The sequence below is a fragment of the Aulonocara stuartgranti genome, assembly GCF_965226115.1.
Source record: "Aulonocara stuartgranti genome assembly, chromosome: 6".
Classification (NCBI taxonomy): domain Eukaryota; kingdom Metazoa; phylum Chordata; class Actinopteri; order Cichliformes; family Cichlidae; genus Aulonocara; species Aulonocara stuartgranti.
This window is the reverse complement of record NC_138944.1, coordinates 19,456,595-19,470,153: the sequence shown is the minus strand read 5'-3', so window position 1 is coordinate 19,470,153 and position 13,559 is coordinate 19,456,595. Positions and strand designations below refer to the sequence as shown.

Sequence of the window (13,559 nt, the reverse complement as noted above, 5' to 3'; positions counted from 1 at the left end):
TTGTTAGGGCATTAGTTCTACAATAGCATTAAAGCCTGTAAATCTGGCCTCTTGGAACAAAGCAAGGGTTGATTGCTTGACTACTGCCATAGTGATTAAAAAAATAGGAAGAGTGGAGAAGGAAGGCATTTAACAGAAAGAACAAGGTATATGAAAGAAAAGGGAACAAATGTGTGCGCTATTTACTTTAAATCACTATTTACATGCACGATGCCACGCTGTAACAGGGATAAACTGGATAAAAAGAGAAAGGCTGATTTCTTCCAAAGAAAGCCTCACCTGCAATGCCTGGATTTCCTGCTCTGCTGCAGTGATGTGGTAGGCAAGGACCTGCACAATTACAATAAACAAAGAAAACTCAGAAACAAAACTTTAAGATTTGTTAATGTATGAATTATTTTTCTGACTCTTCTCTAACTTACTAATTGGGCGAAATAGTGTTCTCACCTCCTGTGTGACCTCTATACTGGCCCTCCGCTCCTCAGTGATCTGGACTGCCTGAGCATACTGTAGAGCCAGGCCACAATACACTGCCAGGTCTTCCAGAAGGCGCTCGTCATATCGGTTAAAGACTTCCATTTCATCTGAGGCTCTGCTTTGTTTGTTCATCAGCTGGCACACAGCTAAATGACATTAAAAGACAGATGGTTGTGTAGCTTGAGCACAAAGTTCTTCAAATTATGTTTTTGTTTTTAACACATAGTCTAGTTGCTTTCTGTGGTAAAGCTGAGATGGGCAACTTGTTTTTGGAATCACTGGGAAAAAAAATCACAATAATAATCTCAGCATCTAAATATTCAAGTGGCTAGAAAAGATAACTGGATTAAAAACTGAAACAATTTTATAAAATGTCCAGATCTGGTCTTCTCAGAGCAGATCACAGTAAGTAGTATAAAGACTGAAAAGGTCTAAACAGTAAGTAAGGATTTCTAGCTGTGAAAGGTCACTGCAAATCATCTGTGAAACCTATTATTTTATATTATTTGATACTATTTTATTTTCTATTTTAATAAGAGAGCTTTGTATGCTGTGCTTCATTTGTGCTTGTCTGGTAACAGAGGTGTGAAAGATTTATTTTCAAATTCTATCCTGTTTACAATGTTTACTGCCATTCAAGAAAAGAACTTACCGATAACATTTTCAGATCTCTCATTTCTAACTGGGCAGCAGATGAGACTCCTTTTCAGTTCATCAGAACTCTTCGACATATTAAGTGTTTCCATAGAAGTCAGGGTTCGAAAGGCATATGACGGATCTATATTCCTGAGGTCACGCTCCCTGAAAAATTATACTTTCAAATTACAAAACCCCCCAAATATCCCATATTTGTTTTAAAAGTAAATCACACTCAAGGACTTGCAAAGTCTCCGGACAATACCTTCTGTAGATCTGGCAGGTTGATCCGAGCTCCTCACATTCCAAATGTATAACTCTTGAGAATAAAGTCTGTAATCAAAAGACAAAAATGAAAAACAAAACAAAAAAAAACAAAAAAAAAATGAAAACATTGTGTATGGCTAAAAATATTGTACTATATTCTAAACAGACAAAGTAATGGAAAACAAGGAAATTGAGCAGGATGTCAAGATAATGTACCTTTTCTTCAGTGTCTGAAGTTTGCTCACTGGGGATAAAGATGGTGCAGTATTGAGCGTGTGTAAAGGGCATGATGGTGGCAGCCATCTTACTCAGCATAACTTCAAGGGAATGGTGCTCCTTTGATAGTACTTGTGCCATCTCTATCAAAGCCTGGACCACACACACACACATATGCATGAAGATATTACTTAGATATACATGTTACAAGGCATAAAACGATTTTAAACTGTTCTCTGGCTTTACCTTACTGCGTTTAGCCTCTTGTCTCGCACCTTCATACAGCTGGACATTATCCAGGACAGTCCCCAACACATCCATGTGATTTGACAACACCTTAAAACAAAATCAAACGCGTATTTATGGGTGGTAAGCATTAAGACAAGGCAAATATCTGACATTATAAATAATGTTTATAATAGAAAAAAATCTCCATACTAAAGTCCAATCCCTCACCTTTTCATCAACGTTTGTGAAAACAGAACGTGATCCATCGCAACTATTTCTTTTGTTGATCATTAGCAGGACACCTAAAACCTGTTCAAAAAAAGAAAACGTTTTATTTACATCCAATCTATATTTAAAATTCTGTTATGACAATGAACAATATGCCACTGAAAAATCCACAGGACATTTACATTAGTTAAAGGTATTTGCAACGGCACACATACCTCTCCCCTATGGTTGCTGATAGGAACACTCAGAACCGTCCTGATCTTTGATGTTTGATCATTGGCTAAGTTGAATCTGGGGTCCTGTTGGGACAAATAAGGAAAACATAAGTGCATGTAAGAGGATCACTTAATATTAATTACTTAACAGCAACATGTTTTAAACATATCCTATCCAACAGTCTTATGTATGTTAGATATTTGTGGCAACTGAGTAGCAACAGACTTTAATACCTAAACTAACTTTAATCTCTTCATAACCCTTTGTTGTTAAGCTATTGGGTCAGCGCTGTTCATCAGCTTTAGCCACATCTGACCAAAAATACCCACACTTCTCAGGATGCTTGGCATCTACCTAGTTATTAGGGACAACCCATGCACACCCACGCTGACTGGGTTTACCTGGTGTTCAACTCTTCCAGGCACACATTCCAAATCACCTTACTTGTGAGGGCAAGAAGAGCTGCTGTGACCACCACCTGTAAGCCTTTTAGACAGCTTTGGCATGAATCTACTTTTGTGGGGGTGTATGTGTGGGCATGTGCGAGGAAAGGACAGTAATCCAAGGTTTATCACTGGAAGCAGCCACTAAAAGGATTAAAAGAAACTGCGTCATCAGGGATTCCCTATCAGGCTTCTTCAAATAGCCATGTCATCATCTCAAAACAGACTTTCAGGAAATGGGTGACTCATTAAACATGCAGTCCTCATTTCTGATTTTTAATCCCTCGTCTGTGCCCTGGAACATGGGAGTTAAGCTTACATGTACAATCATGACATCAACATTTACCTCAGATGCATCTCTTAGATTTATTGGTGAAGCTGTAGCCATTACGCATCCCATGATCCCTTTTACCAGTTCTAGATGAGCTTGGCTGTATGGGTTTCCCTCATTCAAGTGCCCCAGTGATGTTAGGGCTATCACGTCTTCCAAGCTACTCCTTCCACCACAGTGTTTCCGTACAAGAGAGAGCGAACCACCCTCTGCTCCCAGTAGCTCCCCAACATGGATCACAGTCCCCTGGCAGAGCTCTGCTAAAGAACCCATACAGCTTAGGCCTTCTCCTAGGAGCCCCATCATCCAAGGGCAGCCGTCACCATGGCCACATGATGTGGGTGGAAAAAACTGTGGAGGGTGGGGTAAGCTAGATGAGCAGGGGCAAACGGGAGCTCGTGGTTGACAGGGAGAAAACTGAAAACGGGAACAATGAGGTAAGCAGAGACAGCATGGTGAATGGCTTTCTTTAACATCTGGACCAAAGTGGTCCATCCATTCAGGGACACTGAGATTTGAAGCGAGGCGTCTGTCTGTCAAAGTTAAAACGTTCAGGTCTGAGCTTCTCAATGGGGAAGAATTTCTCCGATAAGGTGCCTTCATGAGCGCCTCGGAATGGTCAGAGCTCCTCCTTTGAAACCTTGACAGAAGTGGGGACATTTCTGTCTGTGGACAACTGACCCTGAAATCATACACAAATTACACGATTTATTTAAAAGCAAAACTAAAATAAAGTACTTAAAATTTGTATAAAAAGTATTAAACGTATATGTGGAAACATAATTTTATCTAATGCAGCTTATATTTTCATTACTAATAAAGTGTTCACCTTTACAAGCGTTTTATTCAACAAAAGTTTGTTAAAAACGTTTTAATCGCACATTATAATTTTGAGGGATCTGAGTAATTTGAGTTTCAGCTAAAACTGTAGAGGTATAAAATGTAAACTCTTACGCTGAGGTTCTGCGTAAAAAGTAAGCCCTTGTGAAGTCGGAGTGGTCATCCAACCATGCGTCCTCTTGGTAGCTTGTCGTACCATCTCCAAACTTCCTGCTATGCAACCTGGACCTTGGACTCCACAGTGGGGAGAAGAACCAGCCCGTGCCTTGCACCATCGGCGAGTCGCTCACGATTCCCCTGCGCATCGACTCCGCGCCAGCGTCCGGAGATGCCCCAGGACTCACGCTGCCAGGCTCCATGGACTCTAGCGCTTCAGAGTGAAGGCAGGGCATCCCCTCGCTCAGGTAAATCGAGAAAAGATCGGGTAAACTCAGTTTTTACGCCCAGTGAGCTATCTAAGAGAAACACCTCGAACGCGAGGAGGCAGAAAGTAAGACAGACTAACGACTTGCCAGAGAGCAGAGCATAAAGAGCCCGTGAAAACGATTGCGTCAAGGTAATCCCTTGACCTTTATTTAGCCGATATCCACTAAAGGAACCTGATTAAATGGATTTGCTCTAATCCCCGGCTCGTACATGTTATGAACTCGTCATTTAAATTTAACACCTGTGTCCAAGTGTCCAAAAAAGTAAATATCTTAGAACTAGGAAAACCAACCTATTGTGATATTTATTTGTACAATAACAAAAAAGCACCAACATGTCCTCATTTAAATAGCAAATAATAGGTTAATCCTAATTATTTGGCTTGAAGTACAGAACGAGCAATAAAACCAAGTAAAAAGGACAAAATATGGTTTAATCATCATAAGTACACAACATATTATGTGTTATTCACTTACGTGATGTGGATAAACTATAAATTAACCTTTACGCTTTATATAAAAAAAGCATGATAGGTGATCACATGATCAGCAAATATTTGAGCTTTGCAATTTAGACCTTTAGAATTAAAATAAACAACCAAGAACAACATGAACACAGTCAGATATCATTACAGATATATAGCATTAACTGGACATTAGAAGATTATTTCACACTGTGCTAATATGTTACAAAATAGTACTTTGCCCTCTTAAACAAGAAATAAATTTGAGTAAAATGTAACTGAAATATATAAAATCAAAAGTTTCTTTTATTTAAATAATTAATGATGGAGCAAAATAGGCTTGGTGTAAACTGAATGCCAACTGTATACCAGTCAAGTACATTTCATTTAGCCAGATTCTGTTAAATACATTTATCCGTGCAACATAAGTACAACATAACATAAATTGTACTCCTTGCAAAAAAAAGAAAAGAAAAGAAAAGCCGAAGATCATAAAAGCAAGGTGACCAGAACAATGTTTATTTAGTTTTTAGGGAATATCACACAGTGCTGTAATAAGAAAGGGCTTTTCAAACATTCTTTGACTGATATCTTGTTTATCCTTTTCTTATCATGTTTTATTTTCTGGAGACAAATAACTGAAATTGTAGCGACATACCATCAATTGGTGTGTGAGGTTTTAAAAGTTTCTTTTAAAGAATTTTTCTTTCATCTGTTTAAATTGCTCTGCAGTCCTCAATATTATTTTTTACTTTGGACAGAAAACTGCATGCTGGTATGTGCCACTCAGTATTTAAGGGCTCCCTCTGCTGGTCTTGGGTACTTCTCATCACCTGCAGTGGGTGGATCCTCCAGTGACAGCTATACTGTGATTGGCTGCTCCAGTAGGAGGCTGCCATGACACATTGGATGCTGCACAGATCCACAGCATCAGCAGGCAACGGACCTCCATCCTCCTCGTTATCCCTCTCTCTTTCTCTTTTTTCTCCTCCTTTGCCTCTCCTCCTCTCACTACTACCCCTGCTCTCTCTTCTCTGTCCCTTCTCCTCCCACTTGGAAAGACACGCAGGCCTGTTTGAGTACACTGCAGCAGAGGTCCATTAACACAACAGCAGCAGGAATAGCAGCAGCAGCGACAGCAGCAGGCGGACTGGTAGGTGTGCTGAGGCCTGTCTCCCTCCTTATTGCAGCACAGGCAAGACATCGCATTCTCCTCTGATCACTGTCAAGGACTATCTTTTTGAGAAGTGTGCGTGCATGTGAGAGCAGGAATCTGGCAAGTAGTCAAAGAGGACTACCACACCCTGGGAACATTATTACCAGTGGTAGGGCTGAATGTAGCAGCTGATATTTTCATTCTCATGCTATGTTCATTATGTACTTATTTCTGAGCTTAAACACAAGGATTCATCTTTTGCTTTTCTCTGCTCTAGTTGTTTGTTGCTTTTCCTTCATTCTACAGCACTGTGATTTGATTCAGCACCCACTAGGCCTTGTTCGTCTACACACGTGTCTTTGCTAATGAATGCATTGAATGTCTAACTAAGGTCACATCATTTGCCATGCTGTGCGCACATATTGTCAGCCTACCTAATGACAGCCTTCGTCTTTCCTTTCCAAAGCTGTCTTCATCACCAGCCTCTCCATCCACCGTTCTCTCTTCTGTCCTCCTGCATCTTAATTTCCTCTCACTCCCATTCCTCTTTCCTAAAACCCTGTTCCTCCTTCCCCCGCCCCTTGCATTCCAGTCTCAATCTCTTCGACGTGCCTTTTCTTCTTCCTGCCGGCTGGTTTCCCAGGATGCCTTTTTCCAGGCCGCTCCGTTAGGCCCTACCAGCATGGGCGGAGACTGGGTGGGGAGAGACATTACGGATTGGACCCTTCCCCTCAGGACGGGCGCACTGGCGGGTCACCCTCCCTCAGCTTCAGATGGGCGAGGACGCTGAGAGCCCCAAAATCAACCACACCTTCCTGCGAGACTACGTCACTGAAGGTAGAGCGGACGATGTCTCGCTGCCATCTCTGTGGTGTCAGATAACATACTGGTATAATTGAACAGATTAATTTCAGCTTCCTGCATTGCACAGTAGAAGGAATGTATGATGACACTGCCTGACTCAGCAACAGACACTTTCATAATTTAAATTTTCCTTAGGCATCATAGACATAAATGGTTGATTTATGGTTTAGAGTAACTGAAATAATATGTGATTTTATTAATTTTTCTTTCATTGCCAGCCTTTTCTACATTGTTATGGTCACTTAATCATCTGTGCTTTTTTTGCCATGTCTGCCTAACGTTCTCGCTACTCTATCATTGCTGCGGTTTTCTTTTCTTCTTTCTATACTTTTGTTTAATTGCCTCCAATGTTCCTATCTTCCTTACAGCTGATGTCATCTCTACAGTGGAGTTTAACCAGACAGGGGACCTTCTGGCCACGGGGGACAAAGGTGGCCGGGTGGTCATCTTTCAGAGAGAGACTGAGGTTAGTTTACAATGCAAAACCACCACTTTCTGTACACATGCTTTTTTAAAAAAAAATAGCTTCGTACACATACTGTAAATGCATGCTGAAAGCCGTGTTTTCCTCACTGTCTGCCCTGGGCAGCCGAAAGGTGAATCAGAGGAGGTGGGCGAGACAGGGGACTCTGGGGAGTACAATGTCTACAGCACGTTTCAGAGCCACGAGCCTGACTTTGACTACCTGAAGAGTGTGGAGATAGAAGAAAAAATTAACAAGATCAGATGGCTGCCACAGCAGAACGCAGCACATTTCCTCCTCTCCACCAATGGTGAGAAATCAGTGACTTCTCAGTCTCTATCAGAACATCATATTGATTGTTGGTTGTCGTAAAATGAAGTACAGGAAGTATACATGCATATAGGTTTTATCTATCTATCTATCTATCTATCTATCTATCTATCTATCTATCTATCTATCTATCTATCTATCTATCTATCTATCTATCTATCTATCTATCTATCTATCTATCTATCTATCTATCTATCTATCTATCTATTGAGAGATAGTGAGAGAGAGAGATTTGTTATAAATAGCAGTTGTTTTTGCTTGATATGGCACAGGTATCGCTTACACACTTTGGTTTCAAACTACCTCCAATTTCCAAAATTATGGCAGCCTTGTGTCATCTTTTATTACCTACATAGAATTAAATAACATCAAGATAGTCTTTGGAGTCTCACTTACGGGTGCAATAATGGCACAGAAAAAAAAATCTAAATTTGGTGCATGAATTAAGTATTATGTTTTAAATTAGCTGCAAATGTGATTTTTGTTGTGCTTTGCAATTTTCAATGAATGTAATCATCGTCAAAGGAGCTTGCAAAGAAAAGCGTCTGGACTTCTTTAAGTTCTAGCAACTCAAAGAAGTCCAGACGCTTTTCTTTGCAAGCTCCTTTGACTACGATGACCTGGATGACTGAGAACCTTCACAGACGAATGTAATCATCATTTTCTGGCACGCAAATCCCGATGCCTGTCACAGATAAGACTATTAAACTGTGGAAGGTAAGCGAGAGAGACAAGAGACCAGAAGGATACAACCTGAAAGATGAGGAGGGACGGCTCAAGGACATCTCTACCATCACCTCTCTACAGGTACTCGGACACACACATACAACTGCACACTTTCATTTTGTTGGGTATGCCTGATACAAGTATTTATCAGGCTAACATTTAATCATCAAATCAAGTGTCTGTCTTTTTGCTCCTGTCCTTAAATGATCCATGGCTCTACTGTCCTCCAATTATGTCCTTTCTCATTGTTGTCTTTCTTTTTGCCCTATGATTTACTCCTCCTGTTCTTATCACCTCCTCCCTTCCGCCTTAAATCTTTTATCTCTCACCATTTAAGGTGCCAGTGCTGAAACCTACAGATCTAATGGTGGAGGTCCGTCCCAGAAGAGTATTCGCTAATGGACATACCTACCATGTCAACTCCATCTCAGTCAACAGCGATGGGGAAACCTACCTGTCTGCTGACGACCTCCGCATCAACATGTGGCACCTGGGCATCACAGACCGCAGTTTCAGTATCCTTACTGTCTTTTTTTTGTATTATAACACACTATTTTCAGTTTAACCAACCATGACCATTTGCTTTAAATAATTCTATAGCTCCTCTCAGACTTTTGTGTGGTGGAAACTCCTTCAATTTTACAGAGAATTCAGCGGTATGAATTAGATCACTGTTCATTGTTAAAGTATAACTGTATCCTTATGGTAATTGTAAAACAGCAATGAGAACAATATACCTAAACAGGTAAAGATTCCTGTCTACACCAAAAGGGAAAAGAAAAGAAAAAGTGCAATATACGTCAGTAAGCTTTTTTTGTGTTTGATTTTATGGTGAAGTGTCCATAAAGGATAAAATCTCATTTTAATTGTGTTAAGGTACACTGTAAAACAATTCATGCTACTATGTTAGTGTGCATGATTTTAGTTATCAGTATTGATCATTATGTATGTAGTTTCCTTACTAAAGAAAAAGAAATTGAGCAGTGTTGGGAACGCATCCCATATGCTTCTAATCTGTGTTTGTATTTCATCCACTGTTATCTAAATTTATGCCTAAAATATCACGGAGCCAATTCCAGGTTATGTACAGTAATCATAACCAATCATCCAAATTCATCTTCTGATTTATACTTAATGTAAACAACGTGACTCTGATTGGATTTGTGTTTCCATTATAATGCTGAGTAGTCAGTGCAGGTGGTAGCATGTGGGACTGGCTGCATGTTGTGATTTCCCCATTCAAATGGAAGCTGACCTAGAAAATCATAGAGGCATCTATGGAAGACGAGTTTAAATAATTCACACGGCAGTACACTTTCTTCTGAGCCACACAGGACTACCACAAATAGAACAGAGAGGAACAGCCTGTGCATGCATATTGGGGATAGGATGGGGTGCAGTTTTTTTTTTTTCCGGGATGTCTTTATGAATTTAGGTTGTGAACGTGTAGATCATCTGAAAATAAAAAGACTGCATGAATGAATATAAGTGATTTGTTTGCATGTCTGCTGCCTCAATTGACAAAATGTAAACATAGTCATGGAATTCGGTGTGGCTGTGGTAGAAACCCAGCTCGCCAGATTTATGTGGTGCTTAATGTCTGCGCTGTTTGTTCCTTGATGGCTCTGCTTCTCAGATATTGTAGACATCAAACCAGCAAACATGGAGGATCTGACGGAGGTGATAACAGCGGCAGAGTTCCACCCTCACCACTGCCACTTGTTCGTGTACAGCAGCAGCAAGGGAACGCTGCGCCTCTGTGACATGAGAGCCTCGGCTCTCTGCGACAAACATACCAAACGTGAGGAAACATTTTAAAGAGTTTACTGCAAGCTGTGCATGAGGAATCCTGCTCTCACGAAAGCAATGCAATTATATTTCTGTCTGATTAGTTTTTGAGGAGCCTGAGGATCCAGGGAACCGCTCCTTCTTCTCAGAGATTATTTCCTCTGTGTCGGATGTTAAGTTCAGCCATAGCGGACGTTACCTGCTGACCAGAGACTACCTCACCGCTAAGGTGTGGGATATCAATATGGATAAAGGCCCAGTGGAGACCTTTCAGGTAGAGGATTTTACCTGCACCTATTTGGAAATTGTATTCATTATTTGTCTGACATAAAATCTGTCTGAATCAAATTTGAAAATTTTGGGTGTTTGTTATGCTTTTCAAATTCAAAATACATATATTTTTACATTCATACACAATTCATTCAGTTGATCAGCATAATTCAGCAGCATCAACTTGATCCCAAAGAAAATCTGGAAGCCTTTTCTCATTTTTACTGCCGGTGTATTATACATGAGAGCAAAGTACAAGAAAGAAGATTAAAATGCCAAAATGTGAGCGTCCTGAGCAGGATAATGCTACCTTCCCCAAAACTTAAGCTGACTGTTTGCATCATCCCCAGGTCCATGAATACCTGAGGAGTAAGCTGTGTTCCCTCTACGAAAACGACTGCATCTTTGACAAGTTTGAGTGTGTTTGGAACAGCTCAGACAGGTAAGAGGCGGTGGGGGGACAGACAAAGTACAGCTTAAGTAGATTTGGAAGCAAAAACAGACTGCTGTGTCAGTGTGTTACTGCTTACAGTGATTTCCTAAATGCCCGGCCTCCTGCTTTATCCGACGTTTAAATCAATCCCAGAGACAAGCTTTACAGACATCAAATCAATCCTCATGTATTCAGTTTGCTTTTTCCTCTTTTCCTCCCCCTCATTCTACCATGAACACCGCTTGTCTCTTCCCGCTCTTTACTTCCTTTCGCCTCTCCTTTCCTCCATGATCCAGCGTGATTATGACAGGGGCGTACAACAGCTTCTTCCGGATGTTCGACAGGGAGACAGGCCGAGGCGTAACCCTGGAGGCCTGGCGAGAGAGCAGCAAGCCCCGGGCCGTACTGCGAACCCGCCGTGTGTACACTGGCGGTAAACGTCGCAGGGGCGATGTGGGCGTCGATAGCTTGGACTTCACCAAGAAAATCCTGCACATGGCTTGGCACCCATCTGAAAATATAATTGCCATAGCAGCCACCAACAATCTGTACATCTTCCAGGATCGTGTCAACCCAGAAACGCAGGCACAGTGACAAGAATGGAAATATGAACAGAAGCAGACACAGTACTTTTTATCAAAGTGTCACAGAAATGCAAAGAGTGACTGGAATATATTTGGATGTTCTATCGAGGGCATGGAGAGTGGCATGTTTGATGACATGCTTTGATGCAGAGTCTGTACATAATTGGAATAATCATAAAATAACAAGACTCTTTATTCAGTTCATTTTATTTAAAGGTGTTTAATCTAATCACCGAACTGAACTGATCTAGTACCCATCGGGACATTTGATTGATTGATTTATTTTTGGCTGCACTCTACTTCCACTTTTTGAAGATGTTTGTCTAACTGCCCCACTGTTGGGGCAGTCAATGAGGTGCAGGGACACCTCTCGATCTGCAGTGACTCAGTGCTGTTCCTCACACCGTGTTGCACTTCCCATTAATGTTCTGGTTACCTTTCACATAAAAATGGAAGATATGTGCTAGCTAGCATTTGAGAGGTAATTTCTAAATGCTACAGAATATACCGATAGAATGGCTGGAAAACTTTACCAGGCATTTAATCCAAATCTAATTGTTTTCACTAGGGTGAGGTATCAGGAATGGTGTTATTGTATAGTTCACAACAGTCTCCTAAAAGTTTTTTCTTCTTTGTCGTGTGACAACAGCAATTCAGTCTCTCCTTCAGAGCAGTGCTCTGGGGGAACGCACGAATAACTGTCCCGTAATCTTTTCCCCGTTCACGTTGCAATAATAACACTAACAAAACACAGTGCAGCACCATTCCTGCTTTAATACATGAGCTCTTCTTCTACAGGTAACAAAAAAATGTACACACTCTTTTTACTGTTTGCTGTAAATAGTCTGTGTTTTTTTTTAAAGGCGGTACCAATTTTCAGTTCCAGAGAGCTAAGAAAAAAAAGCATTTTGTCAAGGACACTCTAAATCGGTGTGAGATCTCATTTATAATAAGGTTTGTGGAATCACACTTTATCAGATATTTTCTCGTAGCAGTATATAGGTAGTTGTCGCTGGCTGTAGAGAGGACGGGGTAAAATTGTGCACAAAAAACACTAACTGTTTGGTTGTGTATATTAAGCCCTTATTGTGTTTTGATTGCTGTATCATGGTAATCTCATGTAAAAAAGAAAAAAAAAGAAAAAGAGGAAAGAAACAAATCCACATGCTTATATGAGAAAACATAGCAGTTGAAGGAGGCAGTGTGTGTATTGATGGGGGAATCTTGCAGTTTGGACAAACTTGAATTCTAAGCACATCGTTTATCGTTGAGACTCCCAAATTTAAATCAAAGTTGACTTTGTGTCCAGTGTGCTTGGAGGTTAGAGGTTATCATCAGTGCAATAGCTCATCACAGCAGTAATGTCATGTGAATTCATACTATCACAAGATCTTAATGTCATTACACCGTATACCTCACAGCGCCACATGCTACTCTGCGGTGCGACTCTGAAAGCCTGGGATGTACAGCAGTACAGTAAGGTGATGTCCGTGTTGGATCGCGTGAGACTTGTTTGTTTACAGTGAAGTACTTTATTTTCAAGTGACCTTGGCCCTGATGGGATTATTGTAAGTGGTTTAAATGTGTACTGTAGTGGGTGGGGTAACATAACCAGTGCAAAGGTAGAGAATATCAAGTCCCTTTGCACATTTTCAAAATCTGAAGAATCAACAGTGTAAAGAAATAACTGCTGTCACACCTGCTTCTTCCTCTCTCCCTCATGCCCGTTTGGTTTTCCAAGTTGCTGTTCACACACATCTGTGTTATCTGCCTGTAGCTAAGATGGTTTTCTTATGGGCATATATATTTTTTGTCTTCACTACCAGCCAGTGTTATCATGTTCAGGTACAGTTTTTCACTTATTGATTTAACATGTACGACACAGCAAAATCCATGATGACGACAACCCACAAGAAAACGGTTTTACATAGTGAAGGGCCTTGTGAAGCATTATGTAAGCTCCGAGGTTCATCCCTGCAGTGGCGAAATGTAGTTTAGAACAAGTCAGTTGTAATCGCATCATAACCACCAACACATACAACCAGTGAGACGATTTGTGTTCGGGAGCACAGCAGCAGCAGCATGTCGCCATTACTCAATGCTACTAGCGTGTATATCTATCATGCTTTAAAAATCTAACAGTACGAAAACATAACTCATATGAGGTGAATGAA

At 40.7% G+C, this 13,559-nt stretch overlaps 2 protein-coding genes across 13 annotated transcripts in view; one reads left to right on the top strand and one right to left on the bottom strand.

Annotated features, from left to right (window-relative positions):
- The window catches only part of pde5aa (phosphodiesterase 5A, cGMP-specific, a), a 10,059-nt gene extending 5,404 nt beyond the window's left edge, over window positions 1-4,655 (bottom strand). Inside the window, exons 1-10 of the mRNA XM_082535714.1 lie at window positions 3,997-4,655; window positions 3,058-3,724; window positions 2,268-2,351; window positions 2,053-2,133; window positions 1,843-1,932; window positions 1,597-1,749; window positions 1,379-1,446; window positions 1,130-1,278; window positions 448-623; window positions 280-330 (exon numbers count right to left, since the gene is read on the bottom strand). Coding sequence (XP_082391840.1) covers window positions 280-330; window positions 448-623; window positions 1,130-1,278; window positions 1,379-1,446; window positions 1,597-1,749; window positions 1,843-1,932; window positions 2,053-2,133; window positions 2,268-2,351; window positions 3,058-3,724; window positions 3,997-4,274 — 1,797 coding nt within the window. The 5' untranslated portion in view covers window positions 4,275-4,655. The remainder of the gene's footprint in view (window positions 1-279; window positions 331-447; window positions 624-1,129; window positions 1,279-1,378; window positions 1,447-1,596; window positions 1,750-1,842; window positions 1,933-2,052; window positions 2,134-2,267; window positions 2,352-3,057; window positions 3,725-3,996) is intronic.
- ppp2r2ca (protein phosphatase 2, regulatory subunit B, gamma a) overlaps window positions 1-13,559 on the top strand; it is a 19,987-nt gene extending 6,428 nt beyond the window's left edge. For 2 of the 12 annotated variants that reach the window (XM_082535744.1, XM_082535741.1), the window contains 10 exons: window positions 5,833-5,924; window positions 6,394-6,764; window positions 7,160-7,257; window positions 7,381-7,564; window positions 8,279-8,391; window positions 8,648-8,825; window positions 9,947-10,111; window positions 10,203-10,372; window positions 10,719-10,810; window positions 11,098-11,399. In XM_082535744.1, coding sequence (XP_082391870.1) covers window positions 6,701-6,764; window positions 7,160-7,257; window positions 7,381-7,564; window positions 8,279-8,391; window positions 8,648-8,825; window positions 9,947-10,111; window positions 10,203-10,372; window positions 10,719-10,810; window positions 11,098-11,395 — 1,362 coding nt within the window. In that variant the 5' untranslated portion in view covers window positions 5,833-5,924; window positions 6,394-6,700 and the 3' untranslated portion in view covers window positions 11,396-11,399. The other 10 variants (XM_082535740.1, XM_082535743.1, XM_082535739.1 and 7 more) reach the window with 10 other exon arrangements.